General features: G+C 38.8%; 1 protein-coding gene across 2 annotated transcripts; it reads right to left on the bottom strand.

Moving 5' to 3' along the window:
- Nucleotides 1-442: 442 nt before the first annotated feature.
- LOC114289816 (NAC domain-containing protein 17) lies at nucleotides 443-4,144 on the bottom strand. 2 transcript variants are annotated; one of them, XM_028233628.2, is made up of 3 exons: nucleotides 3,670-4,144; nucleotides 1,274-2,572; nucleotides 443-1,140 (listed from the first exon to the last, which is right to left on the bottom strand). In XM_028233628.2, the coding sequence occupies exons 1-3, from the start codon at nucleotides 3,854-3,856 to the stop codon at nucleotides 1,124-1,126; spliced, it is 1,503 nt and encodes a 500-aa protein (XP_028089429.2). In that variant the 5' UTR covers nucleotides 3,857-4,144; the 3' UTR covers nucleotides 443-1,123. The 2 variants fall into 2 exon arrangements, with proteins under 2 accessions (XP_028089429.2, XP_028089428.2); XM_028233627.2 differs by having other exon boundaries at nucleotides 443-984.
- Nucleotides 4,145-24,451: the final 20,307 nt, after the last annotated feature.

Below are 24,451 nucleotides of genomic sequence, written 5' to 3'. Positions count from 1 at the left end.
ACAATCCAATCAAAACAGTACGAGTGCAGCAAAAATATTCACAAGAAACAGCCAGGCAGACGGCTTCACCATTTAAGCCATCCGAGTGCACCCAAAATGCTTCTGTTGCTATGCCCAAAAGCCGTGTGGGGATGACAACAACTACAACTAACCTAAAGATGACCCCAAGGAAAAAGTGAATAGACTTCCAACACACAAAATTCCCTGTGATAAAAACAAAAGACGCACACCCACATGCCTACACAATTATCGGTGACGCTACATGCATCAATTAATGTACTAACTAATGTACCAACTAATTATTATTAATCTCACATATTATACAAATTACAAATACCCAAAACCTCTAAAATTATGCCATATCATGTGTTATCATCTGTTAGTATACTAATTAATACATTAACTAATACATATAGCATTATTCTTCTTAATAATCACTAGATTGTAAGGTTATATACCTTCAATAATTGATATTAATTTTGCATTGAGTTTTCTTTTGATTCCAGTGAAGTACTGGAAACAAAACAGCAAAAATTCCAACTTCCCATGTACACACAAATTCATTAACACAAATTCATTAAGATATGTGTCTACCCAATACTCCCACAGATGTTCCTGTCCACACCCACAAGATAGCACACAAAACTCCAATAACAGCAAAAATGTAATATCGACTGTTATACCAACTACTGCTGGACCTTCTCAGTGTTGCAGTGGGGTTACCTGAGGCCAAACTTGTGTCTCCAGCATTTACTTTTACTTTGCCACCAATCCTACCGAAGCTAGACATTCGTTCAAAAGCCCTATTCACCAGGGCAGTATTCTCTGAAGCTGATGCAGGAGTGGCTGGTATAGACTCCACGTAGGCCCATAAAGAAGCTAACCACGTGCTTCCACCTTCATCCTCTTTGACAATTTGATTTTGGTTTTGATTTTGATTTACTCCAGCGGGAAAATTTGCAGAACTAACATCATACATTACACCTAAAATGACCAGAAACTGCCAACATTAGCAACAGCGCAGACCACACTATATGTTAGCGAAAGAGCTCTTGAAGCTGGCTCAAACTCCCCCTTTTCCAATGGGGCACAAGAGTTCTTGCCATGTAGATGATGACATGGTCTAGCAAAACCATCCATCTGATCAAGAGCTCTGAGAGGTTAGCCAACATAGAAAGCATATTTGTAAAAATGAAAGATGTAGAAGTAAATCACAGCCAAGCTGGTAGCCAAGTACATGTGTAGTCGATGACATTTTCAGTAATCTGTATACCTGAGGTAGGTGGAGGAATGGCCTCCTGATTGGATTCTGTTGGACTAACAATATTGTGATTCCACATCTGATTGCTGATCTGACTTGCATCATTGGGATCGTGTTGCAGCTGAAAATCCAACTGGTTAGCCATGTCAAGATTGTTACAAAATAAATGTGAATTCGGGTGCATCATTTCTGTCCCAAGGTTGTTTAAGTACAAGTGTGAAGCTGGGTTCACTCCTTCATTCTCGAGGTTGTTCAAACATGGATTCGAAACTGGGTGTACCATCTCATTCCCCATATTGTCGAAATACGAATGAGAAACTGGTCCCAGATTCATAGGACACGCGTCCCGAATAAACATGACTGCATCCTGGTACAAATCCAGCTCACACAACCCATCAAGCTCGTCAAACTGCACGGCAACAGGTTGAATTGTAGGTTCTGGCCCAGTGAGATCATCCATTTCAAGAAAATCATCCTGGAAATCCTCCTCAGTGTCATGCGGTTCATGTCTATGAATGTTTGGAGCAGATGTAACCTCAGATGTCTCGTGAAGTAGCAAGTGCGAGGTGGCCGTCTGAGTCAGGTCAAAGCCAGGCTGCACATCATTTTTCTCCCCGCATGTGTGGAGTGACATGCTCCTTTCATTCAAATTGGCTTCCCCAAAGGATTGATTCACCAAGGTACTTTGGGTTTCTTCCTCACCAAAAACTTCTTGCAGTACATAACCACAAAATGCAGCAAGAGGTTGGCCAGGCAGAGGCTCATCTGCAATTCGGTTCATGAACTCATCAAGGTCATTAGGTGGGAGCTGCACTTGACCATTAGTTGCGGTGTTGTCAACAGAAGCAAGGTCATTAACCTGCTTAAAAGAATTTTCCTGCTGCACCACAGAATTCTCCTGGTCAGCATGGCCATTAACATCTATGTCATCATCTTCAGCCCAGTCTTCTTCTCTAAAAGGAGCCCCATATTGCTCACCGTTTTTAGGACCAGGTCCACTCTTTTTGTAGACCTTGTAGAGAGCATAATAATCCCGTGCAGATTGGCATCTCTTGAGCTCCTCCTCATCCAGAGTATACTCATGCATCACCCAATCCGTGCGTACACCACTAGGTGCACGGCCTTTGTAGAAAACCAGAGTTTTCTTCAGCCCAACTACACGAGAATTACATGTTATATTGCGGTCTTTCCCCGTTGCTTTCCAATACCCATGCCTGGTTGCCCTATTTGACCTTGCTCCATTTGGATACTTCCTGTCTCTGGGGCTAAAGAAGTACCACTGTCTGTCCCCAGTTTTCAATTTTGATATCCCTGTAAACAAAAAAAAAATTTAGTTAATCAATTGCCCAGATCATTAACGCAAAGTCAATAAATTGAAAGCAACAAAATAACGAGCTACTAAAACTTTAAACCCAATTTTATAAACTCTCATACAAGTACAATATAGAATGTGACTCAAAAAAACATCAAGATAAACAAACCATTGCCAGTTTATTCTGTACAAATCATTGAATCTCTAGACTTCCACACCAACAACCATACACCCAATGTTTCAATCAGCCAGATTAATTAGCTAAACAATAATTCAATTTCCAAAGAATCAGCATCAGTGTATAGGAAGACAAATAGGGCAGGCATCAAATCATCAGATCCAAATAAAGCACATCACATAGCAAGATAGTTTGCAAATTCATTATGTAATTCTTTTCCCTTCAATAATTCCCCCTGCATAGAACAACAGGCTGATAATTCTTCAGCACATGACACAATAAGCCACAGAAAAATGTAAAGTGGAACCAAATCAAGATTCAACAATACTAAACAACCAAACAAGAACAAATCAAGCGAACCAACCAACTGAACCCAAAAAATCAAGATTTCAACAATACTAAACAACCAAACAGGAACTAATCAACCAAACCAACCGAACCCAAATCAAGAATTCAACAATACTAAACAATCAAACAAGAACTAATGAAGCAAACACTGAACCCAAAATCAAGAATTCAACAATACTAAACAACCAAACAAGAACTAATCAACAAACCAACCAAACCCAAATCAAGAATTCAACAATACTTAAACAACCAAACAAGAACTAATCAACAAAACCAACCAACCGAACAAAACTATGGATTAAACCCAACCAAGTAAACAATATATCAAACCAAATGCAAATCAAATACCTAAATAAGACAGATCATACCAATACCAACCAAACAAAACGTTGACTTACTCCAAACGCTGAAACTCAATCAATGAACATAGCATATAACCAATAACCCTATTAATAGCAAACCCAAATGAAGAATCAATCAACTAAAACAGAAAAAGCATGCCAACAGATCAGATACATGAATAAATCGAGTAGGAAGAAATCAATATTGCAAATGAATATAGATCCATACCAGGTAACTCTTCTGGGTCCCACTTGTAGACATCGGTCTCGCCGATGATGTCGAGTTTGAGCCTTTTCCGACAGATCTTCCTCTTCAGATAGTAAAGCACGAGCTCCTCGTCCATCGGGTGGAATCGAAACCCCGGAGGCCAATTCTGTGAGTCTCCGAAACACGAAGAATCGTTTGAAACCTTCATTGCTCTTGAGAATTAAGAATCAAGATCGAATCGAGAGATTGATATCGGAGAGTTGAATTGAGAGAGAAGGGCGAGAATCGACGGAGTGATTTCTCACCCTATCGAAAAACCCTAGATCGATAGTTGAGAGAGGGAGGCGCGATAGAGAATAGAGAGTAGAGAGAGAGATGGGGGGTGGACTCGGGGGAAGTGGTGTGGTCAAATAAGGCAATTAAGGAGAGAGGTGGGCGAGGCGATTGGTCCGGACGCGAAGCTTCCTGGAATTTGGGTTTAATTTTTAGGGGAAGCAAAATGTGCCACAGCAAATAGTGGTTTTTTATTAGTTAGTCAATGGAAGTTTCCACAATTATTTTTTTGTTTGTGTTTGTAGAGGAATTTTTGATATAAAAAGTATGAAAATTTGTTTAATTTATCTTTTTTTAGAAATAATTTTGAAAATTTGTTTTAAAGAGAGTTTTAAAAAAAGTTATTGATTTTATGTGTATGAGAGAGAGTGAGTGATTTTGGAAAGTAGATAACCAAACAAAATTTTGAGATTTTTTTTGAAAAAATTTGTTTGATTTGATTACTCTTGAAAATTTATTTGTAGAGAATTTTTTTCAAAATTTTTTTTGAGAAACAAATCAAACAAGGCCTTTGGCTGGTTATGTTTTTGAAACGTAATTTTAAATTTTGATTTGTTTGTTGTGTTTAGTTAAAATTTTTAAAAATTGATTTTATATCTACTTTTAAAAATATATTTATTCAGTTATTTTTTTGGATGTCCTTTGGACATCCGGTCAGTTGATCGGAATTTTTTTTTTTTTTTACACCTGTTACTTTTAGATTTTAAATAAAAAATATTTTTAGAATTTTTTTAAATATTTTTATGAGTTTTAAATAGAATTTTGGATTATATGTTTGGTTCTGAATTGTAAATTTTTGAATTAAATATCATATGTCACATTAAAAATTTCAAATTCAATTCAAAACTCATAACCAAACAAATTTTTCATACTCAAACCATAATTTCAAAACTCACAAACTTAAAATATAACTCTATTCTCAAATCATAATTCTAAAATTCTACCTGTGCGGGGAGCAAATATTCAGGCAAGCCCGCACTCCTTTCTTCCAAGCTCCGTTTCTGTCCGATCACCTGCGTGCACAACAGCAGTGAGCTACCCGGCAGTGTGTGGCCGGAAAACCCCTCCGACGATCAAGTCAGACACACACAGAGGGATAGAGATAGAGAAAGAGGACTGGGTTGAGTGTAAGTATTTTTTTTACCAAAAATGTTTTGTCCCCCAGCATGGGGGGCACAAACTTACTTATATACCTTCTGTGCCTCAAATCTACTCCCAGTGATCTCTCGACACGTGGTTCTGCTATCCCATCTGTCAACACAAATCTTGTTGAACATCACCTAACCCGACTGCCAGCCCACTCTACTGGGAGCTCGGCAGCCGGGCTGAATCTTCTCGGCTGTCGACTGCCATGCTGTGTTCCGTGCCCAATTACTCCAAGAACTAAGATCCTTTCCAGCCATGCTCGGCAGCATTCCGGCGGAGCCAACCTTCAGACTGGTCGTACCGGTCAACCAAAGGCCATCCAGCCGGGTTTCTGGCACAAGCTTCTCGACCGGGCTAACGGTGCGCGCCATCGACCGAGCAACGCAAGTTGCACGGTTATCGCCTGCGCAGATCCAAGTGGCTCGATCCATCTCTGAGCAGCCCTAACTCCGGGCAAATCCAAAATTATCGCGGCCCAACGCACCATTGGGCCTCCAATTTGCTCGGCCTCTAACTCGGCCCATAACCGGCTCATAATTCTCTCTCTCAATTGCCCCTTAATTCCGTCCGCACAAACGTGACCGGGATTACCAAATCTGACCGGGATAACATTTCCTCGGTCCTCGGTTTGCAATACGATGATCGGGCTACTTGACATGTCTGTTTTCAAAACTTGCCCGGTCGATGCCTCGATTCACCATCCTGTCTCTTCAGTACTGACGCCGCCGTCAATAGGGATGCGTGTCGTGGGTTGATTGGCCTCGAGCAGCCAAACATCACGTCCGTTCAGATTCAAATTTTTGGCGGTCTTATTCATCTCTATAAACATATTGAACCTTCTTTCATTTCAACCTTACTGACTCTCTCTCCTCCTTGTCGATCCAGAGCCTCTGCCTACGCTTGCTTGCCATTGCTGAGTTCGTCTTCAAAGAAGAAGAAGACTTTGCCCTCTCCTGGTAAGCTCTCCGAACCCTTGTTATTACTGTTTTTGTTTCATATTTTTCTTCTTTATAGCACCAAATCCGTAGGTTTAGGGCCTCCACCACCCAAAACCTTCAATGCCCCTTAGTTTCCTCACTGTTCTTCAATTTCCCTGATGAACAATGAAGATCTGGTGCGGACCGGGCTCCAGATCTTCATTCGATCCAAAAAATACTCAGACTGTGCAAATCATTAGTTTGTCCCAACCTCAGGAGAAACCGGGGTAGCAAAAAGGACTTGGCCACACGACCGGGCTAATCTCTGGTTCACTCGGGCGACTGAGCTCCTTGACTAACATTTACGACCGAGGTGGTTTGGCACAATCCACGACCGAGCTCAACTCTAGCTCATTTTGCGCGACCGCGCTCCCACTTACAATTACCCTCCGTTTTCCTGCAGAGTCCAAGGGGACCAAAGACCAATCCTGAGGCTCTCAAGGACCGAGCAGCCATTAATCCCCAGCCTGTGCCAAACCACCTCAGCCGAGCTAGATTAGTCAGTCAAACATGGGGAAATTCCGCTTCCTTGTGGGCACACCTGCTGCTTTGGCTGCCTTCAGGGAAGAATACGGTATCCCGACAGACGTCCACATAGAGCTCGCCGAGATAGAAACAACCCTTTGGGGCAGGCTTGACCAATGCCCCTTCACCGTGCTGTCAGTAATTGAAGGAGGCCTCCGCTTCCCGGTCAACCCTCTGATGACTGAATTCCTGCGCCGCACCGGGCTAGCACCCACCCAGGTTTCGACCAACACCTACCGAATAATCAATGGCGTGCACGAGCTAAACAACCGGCTAGGAACAAACTTAGGTTTAGCCGATATACTACGACAATACACCCTTGGGCACACCGGCGACGGCCTGGCCTATTATTTAAAAATAAGACCGGGCAAAGAGAAGATAGTAACTGGCACCCCGGACAAGGACTTACATGATGACGACTTCTTCTGGGTGTCTGGCAACTATGAAACAGCCGACGTACCGGGCTGGTTCATCAGCAAGAACTTTGGTTCCACATGTAAGCCGCGCCAATTTGCTCGGTTAAGTCCCTATCTTCAACATTCTGTACTTAATATTTTTCCTGTTTCTTTTGCATCAATTCAAGCCTTACAATCCAACTACCAATATCCCAACGTTGAAGCCATCCGAACCGTGCTCCGTTACAGCTACTGGGATTGTAACGAGTTGCTCGGCTACACTCCAACCTACAGATACTCAGCTCCACGCCGGAGCAAAGTTACAGACTTTCTCTGTGCTCCAATACCTCCTCCGGACCCAATTCTACCGGACGTGCCACTAATCCGGCTGACCGAAGAACAAGAGATGGCAAAACGCAGCCGCATCAAGAACCTCCTAACAGCCACCTCAGCCAAGATACCGAGCATCACCACACACTCTCAAGTTGCCGGATAATCCAGCGGCCCCGTGGTCGCCTTGGCATCTCCAGGTGCTGGACAACCCAGACAAGAAGCTCGCCGAGCTGGCAAAAGGCCTCGCGCAGACCCATCCGCCGAGCTGGTTGCCGAGCTAACCACCGAGCAACCCACCGTCACTGTCGACCCGACACCACCGTGGCGACCGCAGTTGAAGTACCGGGGAAAGGACATACCGGCTACCGCTTCCATCAAGGGCGACAAAGAGCACCTGCTCGCCTTTGACCTTTCCAAAGCCCTTCTCCTACCAAGCGACGTGGTCGGCAGCGACCACATTCCTAACACCCGGTTGGTGAAATCTTCTGTTAAGTCCATAGCCAGGGTAAGTCTCAATCTTTCACTAAAATTTTTACCAAGTGTTTGCACGGTTTCTTCTCTGATCAGACTTTCTTCTTGCAGGCCATCCAGAAGCAACACTTGGTCATGGAGCGAATCCATTGACTGCGACAGAAGGCGAATGACACTGCCGGCCAAGTCTAGAGTCTACAGACCGAGCTCGACCGAGCAAAGTCCTCACTTCAAATTGCCAATGCTGACAACAACAAGTTGCTCAGCCAGATTGAGGAGGCCGAGAAGAAGAGAGATGAGCTCCAGGCTGAGCTGGACGCACTCAGGGCGTCAAGGGAAAAGGAGTGCAAAAATGCCAACAACGCCGGCTTCAAGGAAGCCGAGGACAGCTACAAGAAGCAGGTCTTCGCAACTCAAGACATTTATTTCAAAGCGGGCTGGAAGTCAGTTTGCGAACATCTCGGTCAAGGTCCTGACACCAATGTGTTCGCCGCTCCCTCGGCTGCCTTCCTACCGGTCTACCTCGTGCCCTATGCCAACGACGTCTTCAGCGCGTTGCAAGCTGAGGCTGAGGAAGAGCTTGCCAAAGAAACCGAGGTCAATGCCGAGGAGGGCAGCGGCCAGGAGCAGCCCGGAGAAACTGAGACTGGTGTCCAAGAGCGAACAACGGTCGACCTGGAAGCAGCTGATGACGAATTCTCCACTCTTTCCCCTCTTGTGTAGTTTTCTTTCATTTTTTGCTTTGCACATGTAACCGGGCTCTCTGCCCCTCCTTTTGTACTTTTCTATTTAATTAATGAAAAAGATCTAGTTTTACCAAGTGTTTACACGGTCCTAGAGCTGAGTAACTTCAACCGGACAGAATATGTTGGCAAGACAGATTTCATTAATTAACTCATATAACCGGAATAAATCATCTCGGTAGTACATCCAAAATCGAGCAAAACTTCAAGTCTTTCAACCGGAGTGAACATCCCGGTTGAGAATACCTAAGTTGAACAAAACATCAACTTTTCAACCGGACTAATCATCTCGGTTGAGAGTACCTAAGTTTGAACAAAACATCAACTTTGCAATCGGACTAATCATCTTGGTTGAGAGTATCTAAGTTGAACAAAACATCAACTTTGCAATCCGGACTAATCATCTTGGTTGAGAGTACCTAAGTTGAACAAAACATCAACTCCTTCAACCGGAGTAAGCATCTCGGTTGAGAATACCTAAGTTGAACAAAACATCAACTCCTTCAACCGGAGTAAGCATCTTGGTTGAGAATACCTAAGTTGAACAAAACATCAACTTTTCAACCGGACTAATCGTCTCGGTTGAGAGTACCTAAGTTGAACAAAACATCAACTATTTCAACTGGAGTAAGCATCTCGGTTGAGAATACCTAAGTTGAACAAAACATCAACTTTGCAACCGGACTAATCATCTCGGTTGAGAGTATCTAAGTTGAACAAAACATCAACTCCTTCAACTGGAGTAAGCATCTCGGTCGAGAATACGCAAAACTCAAAGCAACAAAAAATGCCAAGGCAAAGATGAGTCACTTCTATATATTGACAAAAATGAATATTACATGAAGTGTAAGGCAAAAAATTTCTTTGCACAAAAAAGAGGGCAAAAGCTAGAAATAATACAACTTGAGGTTGGCTGCATTCCATGGCCGAGGTATTCCTCTACCATCCAGGTCTTCCAAGTGATATGCCCCATTGCCCGCCAAACCGGTTATCTTGTAGGGTCCTTCCCAATTTGCCCCTAGTTTACCTTCGCTTGGCACCAAGGTATTGCCCATGACCTTCCGCAAGACCCAATCACCCACTTTGAACGGTCTAGGGTGCACAGATTTGTTGTATTTCCTTGAAAGCTCTAGTTGGTATGCGGCCACATGGATAAGAGCCTTTTCCCGGCGTTCTTCCACTAGGTCCAATTCCAAGGCCATGGCATCAGCGTTCAGCTCGGGCTCAAAACTTTCACTTCTGAGGGTGGGCATACCAACTTCCAAAGGGATGACCGCCTCCATGCCATATGCCAGAGCAAAAGGAGTTTCCCCGGTAGATCGCCGCGGGGTTGTTCGGTATGCCCAAAGGACACTAGGGAGTTCCTCAGCCCACTTTCCTTTGGCTTTCTCAAGCCTCTTCTTCAGTCCATCAAGAATGGTCTTGTTCGAAGCCTCGGCTTGACCGTTGGACTACGGGTAAGCCGGAGTAGAGTTGTAGAATTCGATCTTCAAATCTTCACAAAACCCTCTGAATAAGCAACCGTCGAACTGGGTGCCGTTATTAGAGATCAGAATTTTGAGGATGCCAAACCGCGTGACCACGTTCTGCTAGACAAACTGTTTCACGTCTTTCTCCTTGATTGTTGCCAAAGGCTCCGCTTCAACCCATTTGGTGAAGTAGTCTGTGGCCGCGATGAAGAACTTCCGGTTGCCTGGTGCTGTTGGGAGCGGCCCCACTATATCTAGCCCCCACATAGCAAAGAGCCAAGGGCTAGTGAGGGGAAGAAGTTCCTTGGCCGGCTGATGGATCAGGTGGGCAAATTTCTAGCATTTCTCACACTTGCGAACATATTTCTGGGCGTCGACTTACATGCACGGCCACCAGTAGCCTTGCGAAATAGCTCGGTAGGCCAAGGACCTGCCCCCTATGTGACTGCCACAGATGCCTTCGTGTATCTCGCAAAGGAAGGTTTCCACGCTACTAGGGTGCACACACTTCAGGTAGGGGCCAGTGAAAGACTTCTTGTATAAAGTGCCTGATGGAGAGAGCTAAAATCGCTCAGACTTCACTCGCACTTTATGCGCTTCCCTCTTGTCGGCTGGAAGGGTCCGTTCTCTGAGAAAGAGGATTATGGGGTCCATCCAAGAAGGACCTAGCTCGGCACAGAGTACTTCTGTCTGCGCGGCTTCCTCAATGTTGGGCCTCGAAAGGAATTCAATCAGAAGAGGGTTGGGAGATGTGCTGTCGACCATAGAAGCAAGGCCGACCAACTCATCTGCTCGCCCGTTGTCTTCTCGGCCAATCTGTTGGACCCTGATCGCCTGAAATCGCTTGATGAGGTCTCTGACCAGAGCTTGGTACTTTATCATTCTGTCATCCTTTGCCTCGTAAACCCCAGAAACTTGGTTAACCACAAGCTGGGAGTCACTGTAAACCATTAGTTCGGATGCTTGCATCTGAAGCGCGCTCTTGAGACCGGCCAATAGCGCCTCGTACTCGGCCTCATTGTTGGATGCTGGGAAGCCAAGGGTGATAGAATGTTCAATAGTCAGTCTGTCTGGTGAAATCAGGACTATACCCAGCCCGGCACCGTGACGGTTCGAGACTCCATCAACAAAAAGTTTCCACATTTCGCCGACAAAGAGCTTCCAACACTCTGAGGGGTCCTGAGAAGCTTGAAGGTTGAGGGGATCACGGTTGCTCGACTGTTCGTCTTCCGGTCCCGGGCTGAGCGATTCCACTTCAGCCTCCCTTGGTGATTCGGCGTCGGACTCAGCAAGTTGATCCACAATGCTTAAGTCCGTAGGCGAATCGCCAGGTTGCGATATTATGCCGGCCGCAGGCTCTGGGTTGAGCGGTTCCATTTCATCCCTCCGTGGTGATATGGTGTCGGACAAAGCGGGTTGGGTAGTGACAGCCAACTCCGCCATCGCATCACCGGGTTGTAGTACCGTATTAACTGAAGGGGCTTCGGCGGGGCGCGCAAGCTCCGCGTCGCCAATGCCGCCAAGCTGTGGTATTTAGGTCGAGCTCGCATTCATTTTGTCACCTGCCACGGCAATATCGACCGGGCATGCCGGATGAGTTCCAGGTGAGAATTCAGCAACGAAATCGGCCAGAGTTTGGGCCTTTATGGCTGTGCGCGGTTGAAACTTCACATCAAACTGTCCCAATTCGACCGCCCACTTAAGAATCTGACCGGAGAAGTCTGCCCGTTCGAACAAAGCTTTGAGAGGGAACTCGGTCAAGACGATGATGATATGGGTATGGAAATAGTGTGCCAACTTCCTTGAAGCCATCATCAATGCCAACGCAAGTTTTTCCAACGGCAAGTACCTCGACTCTGCTGGTAGCAAGGTTTTGCTGACATAGAAGATGGGTAGATGTTTGATTCCTTCTGACCAGACAAGCACTGCACTGACTGCATGCTGCGATACGGCCGAATAAAGGTAAAGTTCTTCTCCGGGTTTCGGTGTGACTAACAACGGCGCGGAAGACAAATACTCCTTGAGCTCGGCCAAAGCCCGGTCACACTCTTCATTCCATGAGAACTTGGATTTCAAGGCTTGAAAAAAGGGCGGCAGCGATCTGATAACCGGCTTATAAATTGGTTAAGCGCGGCGGCCATTCCGGCCAGATGCTGCACATCTTTGGCTGAGCTAGGCTGTTTTAGCTCTTGCACAGCTCGAATTTGTGTAGGGTCTGCTTCGATACCTCGGTTTGTGACTAGGAAACCCAAAAAATTTTCGGATCCCACGCCGAAGGCACATTTAGACGCATTCAGGCGTAGCTTGTGCTTTTTGAGAATGGCGAACATTTCGGCTAAATCGGACAAATGGTCTGCTTGATGCCGGCTCTTAACCACCATATCGTCAATATAAGTCTCCATTGTCCGGCCCAGCAAAGGAGCGAACATCTTGGTCACCATCCTTTGAAAAGTTGCCCCGGCGTTCTTCAAACCAAAAGGCATGACTCGGTAGCAGAATAGTCCCCTTGGTGTAGTAAACGAGGTGGTCTCTCGGTCGAGCCCATGCATGGCAATCTGATGGTAGCCACGGTAGGCGTCTAAGAAACTGAGCATGTTATGTCCAGCCGTTAAGTCCACAAGTTGGTCTATTCTAGGCAGAGGGAAGCTATCTTTCGGACAAGCTCGGTTGACGGTCTTGTAGTCAACGCAAACTCGCCACTTCCCATTCTTCTTGGGCACCACGACCGTGTTGGAAATCCACCGAGGGTAGTGCACTTCTTGAATTGCTCGCGCCTCAAGCAAGTTCTTCACTTCCTCCGCAACTATCTCGGCGTGATGCAGCGCCGATCTCCTTGTGCGCTGAATGACCGGCTTTGCTCCGGGGATGACATTGAGATGGTGGCATATAAAACTTGGATCGAGACCGGGCATGTCGTAAGGTGACCATGCGAAGACTTCGATATTGGCCATCAAAAATTCAACCATGTCGGTCCTTTCTTGGGCTGTAAGGCTTAAGCCGAGCAAGAAGAACTTGTCCGGATGCTCTGTATTGATACGCACTTCCACCAATTCCTCGACAGCTTTGTCCTCGGCCTTGGTGCCCACATCGTCAAGGACTCCTCGGTCTTCCGGTCCCTCAATCATTTGAACGAAGCCTTTGGCAGCTTGGCTCCCGTTGACCTCCATGAAGCATTGCTTCGACATGACTTGATCGCCCCAGATCTTCTCGATTGCCCCCATAACCGAGGGGAATCTCATCAACTGGTGATAGGTCAACGCTACGGCTTGCATAGCGTGAAGCCATCCCCTTCCAAGGATCAAATTATAAGTGGATGGCACTTGCAACACCCAGAACTCCACTTGTTTGACAACGGATCCCGCTTTGACCAGCAGGATAATCTTTTCCAAAGGCCACTCCGGTTGTGAGTTAAAACCAACCAGTGGCGAAGTTGCCAGGGCCAAATCTGTATCCCGAAGCTTAAGCTGTTTGAAAGCGTCGTAGTACATGATCTCGACCGAGCTTCCCTGATCGATTAAGATCCGTTTGACATCGAATTTTTGACGCGGAGTGTTACCACAAGGGCGTCTGAATGCGCTCTAGGTCTCTTGAGGAGAAACTGATCACGTCTTTTTCTTCGGTCTTTCCCATTTTGATTGCAGGCTGAACTGACAAAACTTCCCTCATGTGTTCTGCCTTTTTGATTGTTCCTCGGAGTTCGCATACATGCGCCGGTTCCACTATGCCGTGAATGACATTGATAACCCCTTGGGGTGGCGCATCTCGGTCATCCGGTCCCCGCGGATCAACCGGAGCTTGATTGGCCTTCACGCCGCCATCAATGTAAAGGTCCAAGTATCCGGCTGCGACAAGCTCTTCCAAGTGTTATCTCAAAGGTAAACAGTCCTCTGTCCGATGGCCTCGCTCCTGGTGAAACGTGCAATGGTACCGCGGATTGAAGCCCTTCTGTCCGTCGTCTAACTTAGCAGGAAGCCGGACATACTCCTCGTCGCGGATTTCACTAAGTATGCGATAGATTGGAATCTTAAAGACCGTGGTGATGCCTGCCCTTGCTTTCAACCTTCTGTTAGCATCGGCTACGTCATCCCGGGGGTAGTCATCCCAATCATTCCGACGTCCCCTACTGCGGTTTTTGCGATTAGTGCCACGGTCCGATTCCTCAGCGCGGTCGCTGGATCGGCCGGACCCCTGCCCGATCGCGTGCACTTTGCCAGCTGACCGCTTGTCTGTTGCTACCGGAGTTGCCTTCACGGTAGATGCTGACGCATCATCCTCCACTCGGATGTGCTCATTGATGCGCTGCATTAGCTGGCCCATGGATGTCGGCTGGTGCATGGTAAGCGAATCCCGCAGTCTATGTTCGACCGGGAGACCTCGCTTGTATTGTGTAATTGCAAGGTTGGTTGGGCAATCCAAAATCTCGTTGAAGGTCTCCCAATATCTGGAGTCGTATGCCTTCAATGTGTCACTCGGTTCCATCTTGACACTCAGGAGGTGATCAACTTCCTTTGGTGTGTTTTGGTGTTGGTTTTGAAGCGCGTCACAAAGGCTTCGGCCAACTGCTGCCACCTTTCAATGCTCCCCTCCGGCAGCCTCTCGAACCATTTCAAACCCAGCTTGTCCAAACTTGACGGGAAGATCAAGCACATAAGAGCGTCATTCCGCCTATGTCCGGCCATGACCTGTCGGAAATGACTTACATGCATATACGGGTCAATTTTTCCGTCATAGAGCGTGAACTTTGGCTGGTGGAAGCCCGCCGGAAGCAGTGCAGTCTCAATATCCATGAAAAATGGAGTGGCACTCAGCCTTGCCAAGTCTGTATCTACAAGGAGAGGTACAGCTGGGCGGGGTAGAGGCATTCCGACCTCCTCGCTGGCGTGAACCCCATAGGATAGCCGCTGGAACGCCGGCACCCTTTGAGCCTCCCGCCGGCGAGCCCGTTCCTTCAAAACTGCCCACAAATCCTCTGAATAAGCAGAATAAGAATACCTCGACGTCGTCGCCGGACGTGAGGGTCGGTAGGTACTATCTTGGACGCTAGATTTCTCTTCGTGCACGTCGGAATCTCCAACCTTGTAACTTCTGGTGATTGAGATGGACGGTGTACGTCGCTGGCTCTGACTGCTTGAACGGCGGGGTTGGGTGCGCTCACTGTGGTCTCCCTCTCCAGCTACACCTTTTCCTTTGACATGCCGCTTCAGCTTCTCCATTTCCACCGCCATTCGCCGGATGACGGCGTCCTGGTCCCTTAACTTGTGTTCCAGACGTCTGGCATGTGATTCTCTCCACCGCTGATGACCGTCTGGACTCCGTGAATGACCATAACTTCTTTCGCGCTTATCCCGTGCACCTCTTGAATGTCCTCCTGGAGAAATCTCCAGGTCCGCCATCGGAGGAATGATGGTAGGATGTCCTTCTCTCCGTCTGCCCGACTCTGGGGTAACTCCATCGACGGCAGACAGCGGAATCTCCTCGATGTTCGCCATGGGTGGCGATTAGATGAGCCTGGATGACAAGGTTTTGTCTGTCGACTTCCTATAGACGGCGTCAATTGTGCGGGGAGCAAATATTCAGGCAAGCCCGCACTCCTTTCTTCCAAGCTCCGTTTCTGTCCGATCACCTGCGTGCACAACAACAGTGAACTACCCGGCGGTGTGTGGCCGGAAAACCCCTCCGACGATCAAGTCAGACACACACAGAGGGATAGAGATAGAGAGAGAGGACTGAGTTGAGTGTAAGTATTTTTTTTACCAAAAATGTTTTGTCCCCCAGCATGGGGGGCACAGACTTGCTTATATACATTCTGTGCCCCAAATCTACTCCCAGTGATCTCTCGACACGTGGTTCTGCTATCCCATCTGTCAGCACAAATCTTGCTAAACATCACCTAACCCGACTGCCAGCCCACTCTACTGGGAGCTCGGCAGCCGGGCCGAATCTTCTCGGCTGTTGACGGCCATGCTGTGTTCCGTGCCCAATTACTCCAAGAATTGAGATCCTTTCCAGCCATGCTCGGCAGCATTCCGGCGGAGCCGACCTTCAGACTGGTTGTACTGGTCAACCAAAGGCCATCCAGCCGGGTTTCTGGCACAAGTTTCCCGACCGGGCTAACGGTGCGCGCCATCGACCGAGCAACGCAAGTTGCGCGATTATCGCCTGTGCAGATCCAAGTGGCTTGGTCCATCTCTGAGCAGCCCCAACTCTGGGCAAATCCAAAATTATCGCGGCCCAACGCACCATTGGGCCTCCAATTTGCTCGGCCTCTAACTCGGCCCATAACCGGCTCATAATTCTCCCTCTCACTACCAAACACTATCTAGCATATCATCATGCTATTCATGGGATAAAATAATAAATTATTTAATAAAAATATAATAATTATATTTTATTTTTTATATTATTTAAAATAAAAGTTAAATGAAAGTTAATCAATTGAGATTTTCTTAATTGTTTAAAATTAAGAAAATTTAAAAAATTAGTATGAGATATTGATCATAAGGATTTTCACTAAAAATCTCATTTTGCTTATATAAACGGGAGTATAAGATTCACTTTATGTAAGTGAAACTATTCACTTTTTCCTTCTTTTCTCGATGTATGATTATAAAATAAAAGTTAAATGAAAACTAACCAATGGAGATTTTCTTAATTGTTTAAAAGTTAACAATTGTTTGGGCGGGAAGTTTATTTCGAATCAAGCAACCTTAGCCGCTTGATCTTTAATTAGGTCAATCTTTAATTTATTTCGAATCAAACAAATTTAACAAATATATTTTGATAAAACTGCTAAAATTGTAATTAAACCAGCGAATCAGTTAAACCGAAAACGGTTCACCCTATCGGCTAGGTCAAAGGACCAGCCAACTTATACAAAAATTAATTAATTAAAACTTTTAAATTTTATTTTAATTTTAAAATTTAAACTATCTTGAATTAAAACATATACAACACTACAATATTAAATGGAAGTATAAGGTTTATATAGCAAAGCAATTCATTTTTTTCCTCATTTTCTTGATGTGGGATTGTAAAATAAAAATTAACAGTTGTTTTGACGGGAAGTTCATTTCTAATTAACCAATCTCAGTCGTTTAATTTTTAATAAGGTCAATATTAGTTTATTTCAAATCAAACAAATCTAAACAACATCTTTTGATAAAACAACTAAAACCGTGGTTAAACCAGCGAATTAGTCAAACCGAAAATGCCTAATCGGCTAAGTCCAAAACCAACCAATTTACAACAAAGTTAATTAATTAAAACTTTTAAATTTTATTTTAAAATTTAAACCATCTTGAATTGAAACATGCATAATACTATAATATTAAATGAGAGTATAAGATTTACTTTATATAAGTGAAACAACTGACTTTTTGTTTCCTTTCTTAATGTGGGATTGTAATTATTTTCAAGTTAAATATTATGAAAGTTTTAAAATCTCATACAAAATTATTTTTAAAATCAAAACTTCTATGTAAGATTGTACAATAAAAGTTAAATGAAAACTAATCAATGAAGATTTTCTTAATTGTTTAAAATTAAAAAAACAAAAATAAAAATTGGTATCAATTATAGAACTTCTTATTAAAAATCTTCTTTTGCTTATATAAATGGGAGTATAAAATTCACTTTATATAAATGAAACAATTCACTTTTTCTTTCTTTTCTTAATATGAGATTGTAAAATAAAAGTTAAATGAGTATATATAGATTAGATTGTAGATTGAAACTGTATTTACAAAAACATCTTCATATTGCACATTCACATAGCACATGTGCTATGCTAGGAGTATTGTACATGTATTCTTAAACACAAAAAAAAAAAAAAAAAAAAAAATTGTATTGATCATAGGGTTTCTCACTAAAAATTTTCTTTTGCTTATATAAATAGGAACATAAGATTCACTTTATATAAGTGAAATAATTCACTTTTTCTTTATTTTTTCGATATAGGATTGTAAAATAAAAGTTAAATGGAAGCTACCCAATGGGAATTTTCTTAATTGTTTAAAATTAAGAAATTTCAATAATTTATATAAATTGGAATATAAGGTTCACTTTATATAAATGAAGCAATTCATTTTTTTCCTCTTTTTTTTCCCCTCGATTTAGGATTGTAAAATAAAAAATAAATGGAAACTAGCCAATAGAAATTTCTTAATTATTTAAAATTAAAAAAATTCAATAATTTTATAATGCGGGTTTGGACCTTCTAAAAGGCTTCTCCCTTAAAATTCTTTTTATAAGATTCATTTTATATAAGTGAAACAACTCATTTTTTTGTTCTTTTTCCAATGTGGGATTGTAACACTTTATATAAGTGAAAAACTCACCTTTTTTTTTTTTTTTTTCTTCTCGATAAGAGATTGTAATTATTTTAACAGCAATGATAGAGACCACTAATTTTGGAGCTCTAAAAAGACAACTAATGACATGTCATTCAATAAAAAAAGAAAAAAAATAAAACATCAAGGCCAAAATATCAAATCATTCATGGTGGGGCCTACTGCCACATCATTAGTGGTAGCACTAATTAGTGCTCCCACTCATTTTCCTTATTTTAAAGTTAAATATCACAAGATTTTTAAAATCTCATACAAAATTATTTTTAAAATCAAAATTATGTGGGATTGTAAAATAAAAGTTAAATGGAAGCTAGCCAACATGAATTTTCTTAACTATTTAAAATTAAGAAAATTGAAAAAATAAGTACGAGATATTAATCATAGGGTTTTTTACTAAAAATCTATTTTTGCTTATATAAATCAGAGCATAAGATTCACTTCATGTAAGTGAAACAATTCACTTTTTCTTTCTTTTTTTGATGTGGAATTATAAAATAAAAGGTAAATGAAAGCCAATCAACGGGAATTAGAGAATCATAGTTTAAGTTCGTGAATTTATCGTACTCAATCATTTTGTAAACTCATATGCATATTTAAAAAAAAAAATCAAATTCATTCTAAAGTCATGTTCATGTGATTTCAATGTATTTATTTTTAATAAAAATATATGATCTATTTATCAAATTATATATATTATTTAAAAAATAAATATAATAAAATTATGTGATTATAAATGATAGTCTCGCTCAAGTAAATCAAACTTTAATTTGTTCATAATATTGCTAATAAAAACTGAAAATAAATCAAAGTCAATCAACTGACCTATTCTCCTCTCTAACATGTGCCTTGTTACATTGTCATCAATGTAGTCATAATTGTGGAATTAACTTGCATCAATGCATTTGGAGCAAAATATTGTTTTAAAAATATAATTAAATGTAGTCATGCAAGCAAGATGGACCCAACTGAGAGAGATGGGTGACGGCCTTCAAATTTTGAAATCCTTTTATTATAATAATAATAACATTAATTATTAAAAAAAGCCTTTAAATTATATGAGTTGGCCTCTTATTAAAGAGGCATATTTTCACCGTACAATTTGGTGAATCATTAACCTAAACTATGATAAAAGCTTTCAACCTAAACTATCTCAACCTAAACAATTCACTTTATTCCAACCTAAACAATTCACTTTTTTCTTTCTTTTTTTTATGTGGGATTTTTAAATAAAAGTTAACCAATGGAGATATTCTTAATTGTTTAAAATTAAGAAAAAAAAAATAGTATGAGATATTGAAACTCTCACAAGGCTTCTCACTAAATGGGATGGAAGTATAAGATTCTCTTTATACGAGTAAAATAATTCATTTTTTTCTTCTTTTCCCGATGTGGAATTATCAAATAAAAGTAATTATTTAAAATTAAGAAAATCAAGAAAATTAAAATGAGGGTTTGGAGCTCATAGAAAGCTTCTCACTAAAAAGTCCATTTTCCGCGTATATATATATATATATACTAGTGGTAACCCGTACTATGCACGGTATGTAAAAAATTGATAATATATTTTTATACAAAACAATATAAATAGTTAAATTTTTATATGCAAATTATGAACACAAATAAGATTTAAATTTACAGTTTAAGTCCCACAAACTTATCACAATTTATTTATTATTTTTTAATTTGTCACAAATTTAATCATATAATTTTCAACCGCCCTTGCTAGAATTGCAAATTTAGGTGAACTCAACCCAAACAAATTGAGTCGAGCTTAAAATTTTGTAAAAATTGAACAATGTGGTGTTTTGAAAAGTTAGTAAAAAAATGATTTTTTAGCTTTTTTAGTCTATTTTGTCTTTTTGTGAGTAAAAAATGTGAGTGGTGATGTAACCCAAAATGGTAAAGAGATAAAAACTAGCTTCTTTTTTTTCCTTCACAAAACATCCCAATATAGTTTTTAATTAAGTGAGGACCTATGCAAAAATTAAAAAATTCAAATTAAATTTGAGTGAACTTGGGTAGAAACACCAAATAACCTGAAAAACCAAAACAAAATTATATATATAATATAAAAATTATTTGCTCATTTATTTTTTAAATAATAAATAAAATTAATTAAAAATTTAATATTAATGAACAAAAGAAAAAGTAATATATTTAAGATTTCCAATAGAATTTTTTTAAAAATATTAAAAAAATAAACCTTTTAAAAATGGATCATCGAATAAAGGGTTGTTTGGGAAGTGTCATATTAGCTCGTTTTTTTATCTTTTTATCTTTTTGGGGTCACATCATATTTCTACTTTTCTATACATTTTTTCATAAAAAGTAAAAAAGTATATTTAATTATCTTTTTTAGGTTACATCACATCTTTACTTTTTTGTAAATATTTTTGTAAAAAATAAAAAAAAGTATATTAAACTATATTTTTTAGGTCATATCACATTTTTACTTTTTTTGTATATATTTTCGTAAAAAGTAAAAAAATATAATTAATTATATTTTTTAAGTTACATCACATCTTTACTTTTCTGTACATATTTTTGTAAAAATAAAAAAAAAAGTATACATATTTAGCACTTTCCAAACTACCACTAAAAAAATTTACTTTTTATAATGGCATAAATAATTTAAATATGATTTTTTATAAATTATTTTTAATTTAAAAATTACAATAAAATATTAAATAGAATAAAAGCAAATTTCTTACAAAAAAAAAGTGTTTGGATAAAAAAAAGTAAAAAGAAAATTTAATATGGTATTTTCATTTAATCTAAAAATAATTTTAGATGAATAATAAATTATCACTTATAACCCTCTTTTTTTTAAATAAAAAAATTTTAACGAACTATCACTTTTAATAACAAAAAAAATTAACGTTGCTTTCTAATTTATTTTAGAAAAAGTTTTGAGCCAAATATATTTTTATTCTTTATTTTAATTTCTTTAATTAACAATTGAGATTTAAAAAAAAAATCTAACACAATTCACCATATTTGGTAAGTACTAAAAAAGTTATGGTTTGTTCTTTTGTCAAAAAAAATTATATTAAAAAATATTATTGTTCAACTCCTTATAGTTTAAAAATATATAATTTTTTTTATAAAATTTAAAACAAAAAAAGAAAAAACAATTTAATAGCGATTAATAATTTGAACACATGTATATTATGAAACATGTGAATATTGATCTCATTTAATTGTAGCAATATAATTTGAAAAAAAAAATTAAATTTGAAATTTTATTTTATAATTTAATAAAGGAAGCAAAATTTAAGGAAAATTCAATTATAGCAACATAATTTATGTAAGAATCCAAATTTGAAATTTTATTTTAGGATAAATTACAAATACACCCCTTGAGGTTTGCTTAAAGTACAAATTGCCCCCTATGGTTTGAAAAATTACAACACCCCTTTGTTAAAAAATTTTATTTAACAAAATTAACCAAAAATATAAAATTCATAATTGCTCTCTTATGCAATAATAAAAATTACCTACATTGTTAATTGAAATATATTTATAACATCATTAAAAGCTGTTAATTGATTTGATGATTTATTAATAAAAGGAACGATTTGTAATGAAATTAGAAATCTCAGGGGGTGGAATGTAATTTTCAGAACTACAGGGGCGATTTATATTTTAATCAAACTTCAAGGGTGTGTTTGTAATTTACTCTTTATTTTAAGAATATAAAATTAATTTATAGACCAATTATATTGTAATACGTATTAACAACGAATTAAACAAAATAGAAAAAATCAGAAAAAAGAATTACAACTTTTAACCTGAATGAAATGACAATATTTTGCAATTATAATAGTATATATATAGATAAATCACAGAATAGATCATTATTTAAAACTTATATATTATGGGACAAATCATTATAATTTTAAATTTAAATTAATGGAATGCTTTCCATATTTAATACTCTCAAATTTGAATTTTGAAATGGATTAGTATACTTTCTATTTTTTATTTTTTATATATATAAATGATATACTTTATATTTGAAAATCATAAATTTAGAGATATAAAATATATATATATATATATATATTTATTTTTTTTGCTTGAATGACAACTATAGAGAATTTTTTTAATTATTTAAAATCAAAAAATTAAAAATTTTAGTTTGGGATATTGGAGCTCCCACATGACTTGTGGTTATAAATCCTGTTTACTTATATAATAGATAGATAGATAGATAGATTTAATAAAAATTTATATTTGTTTCAGATATTTTCTTAATATACAATTTTTTTTTTAAAAGATTTTTTATAAAAATAATTTAACAATCCCATCACTAACCATAGTATATGAGAGAAGTTGGAAATGGTGTAGCAATAGGTATGAGAGAAGTCAAAAAGACTTGTGAGTTGGAAGAAGTCAATAAATACAAAGTTTGTTTTTTAAATAAAAAAATTAGAAAATTAAGATTGGGATATTGGAGCTCTTACCAGGTTTGTGGGTTAGAAACTCCCTTTTTCCTTATATAATATACTAGCCTATCACCAGTGCTATGCACGAGATAATTATAGATATTTATATTTGTTTTAATATATAAATTATGTTTTTTAAGATTTTTTATAAAAATAATTTAACAATCTTATCACTAATCATAGTGTACAAGAGAAATTAAAAAGGCTCATGCAATAACTATGCACGGGCTGTATCTATAATTATTTGTATGAGAGGATTTTAAATGCTAATCAGGGATTTTGACCAAATCAATAAATGCAGGCATGTGGATTGAAAAAAGTTAATAAATGCTGATTAGAGGATTTTGACAAAATCAATAAATGCTGAGATTTTTTTTTTAAATCAAAAATTTAGAAAATTAGGATTGAGAGATTGGAGCTCCCACAAGGCTTGGGATTTAGAAACCCCCTTTTCCTAATATATTTACAATTATTTATATATGTGAATTGCGATTTTTAAATATATATATTTTTTTAAATGTCTTCTTTTTTTTTGTTTTTTATATTATATTAAAGTTTAATATTTTGATAATAATCATATATGTTGGACTTTTCAAGGAATTAAATGTCTTCTTTTTTTATTATATTATATTAAAGTTTAATATTTTGATAATAATCATATGTGTTGGATTTTTTAAGAAATTTTTTTTATGCTTGTTCTTAATGCATTAAAGCGTTATTATGAGGATAATAATCATATGTGTTGAGACTTTTTAAGGAATTCATATATATTGAATTTCAAAGAATTTTTTTTATACTTGTTCTTAATGCATTAAAGTGTTATTATGAGGGTAAGACTTGGGGATTAGGAGAAATTAATAAATGCTAAGATTTTTTTTTTTAAATAAAAAAATTAAGAAATTTAGATTGGGAGATTGGAGCTCCCACAAGGTTTGGGATTAAAAACCTTCTTTTACTTAATATATAGTATAGATATAGATAGATATATAGATAGATAGATATGCTACCTCATTCAAATTTTGGCTTGTTCCAACTATTTAATTTGATTTGTCACTCATTCGGTAAATAAAAATTGTATTGGTCATTTTGGTAGTCGTCTGGGTGGTTATCTAAGCGATTATTTTTCTATTTTACATAGTAAAAAAAAATTATGAATTACACTAACAGTCCTTATAGTTTGAGACTCGGATAATTTTGGTCTCTGACTTTTTAATTGTGACACATTTGACTCTGCATTTTGAATCTTATTAAAAATAAGGACAATTGAAAATACCATTGCTTAATTTCAAGGGCAAAATTCTTAATTTGATAAAATATAAACTAATTTAATAAAAATAAATGTCAACAAAATATTTTTAAAATTTTAAAATTATTTCTACCAACCAAGGATAAAATTATGTGAAATTGATAAATATTTTAAACATTTATTTTTTTTTTACAAAATTAATTTTTATTATGTGTTTGGATGGTGATCGGCGGTTGTTAAGATTTTAATATGTAATTGATATATTTAATATATGAAATGTTTTTAGTTTTGGATTTTTTAAATTATTAGTTTAATAATAATATCAAAGTTGTCATCATATTTGACTTTTGAAAAAATAGAAACTAATTT

This window comes from Camellia sinensis, chromosome 3 (assembly GCF_055761805.1).
Source record: "Camellia sinensis isolate YWXY chromosome 3, ASM5576180v1, whole genome shotgun sequence".
Lineage (NCBI taxonomy): Eukaryota > Viridiplantae > Streptophyta > Magnoliopsida > Ericales > Theaceae > Camellia > Camellia sinensis.
Note: the sequence above shows the minus strand (reverse complement) of the source record. Positions and strands in the feature narration are given on the sequence as shown.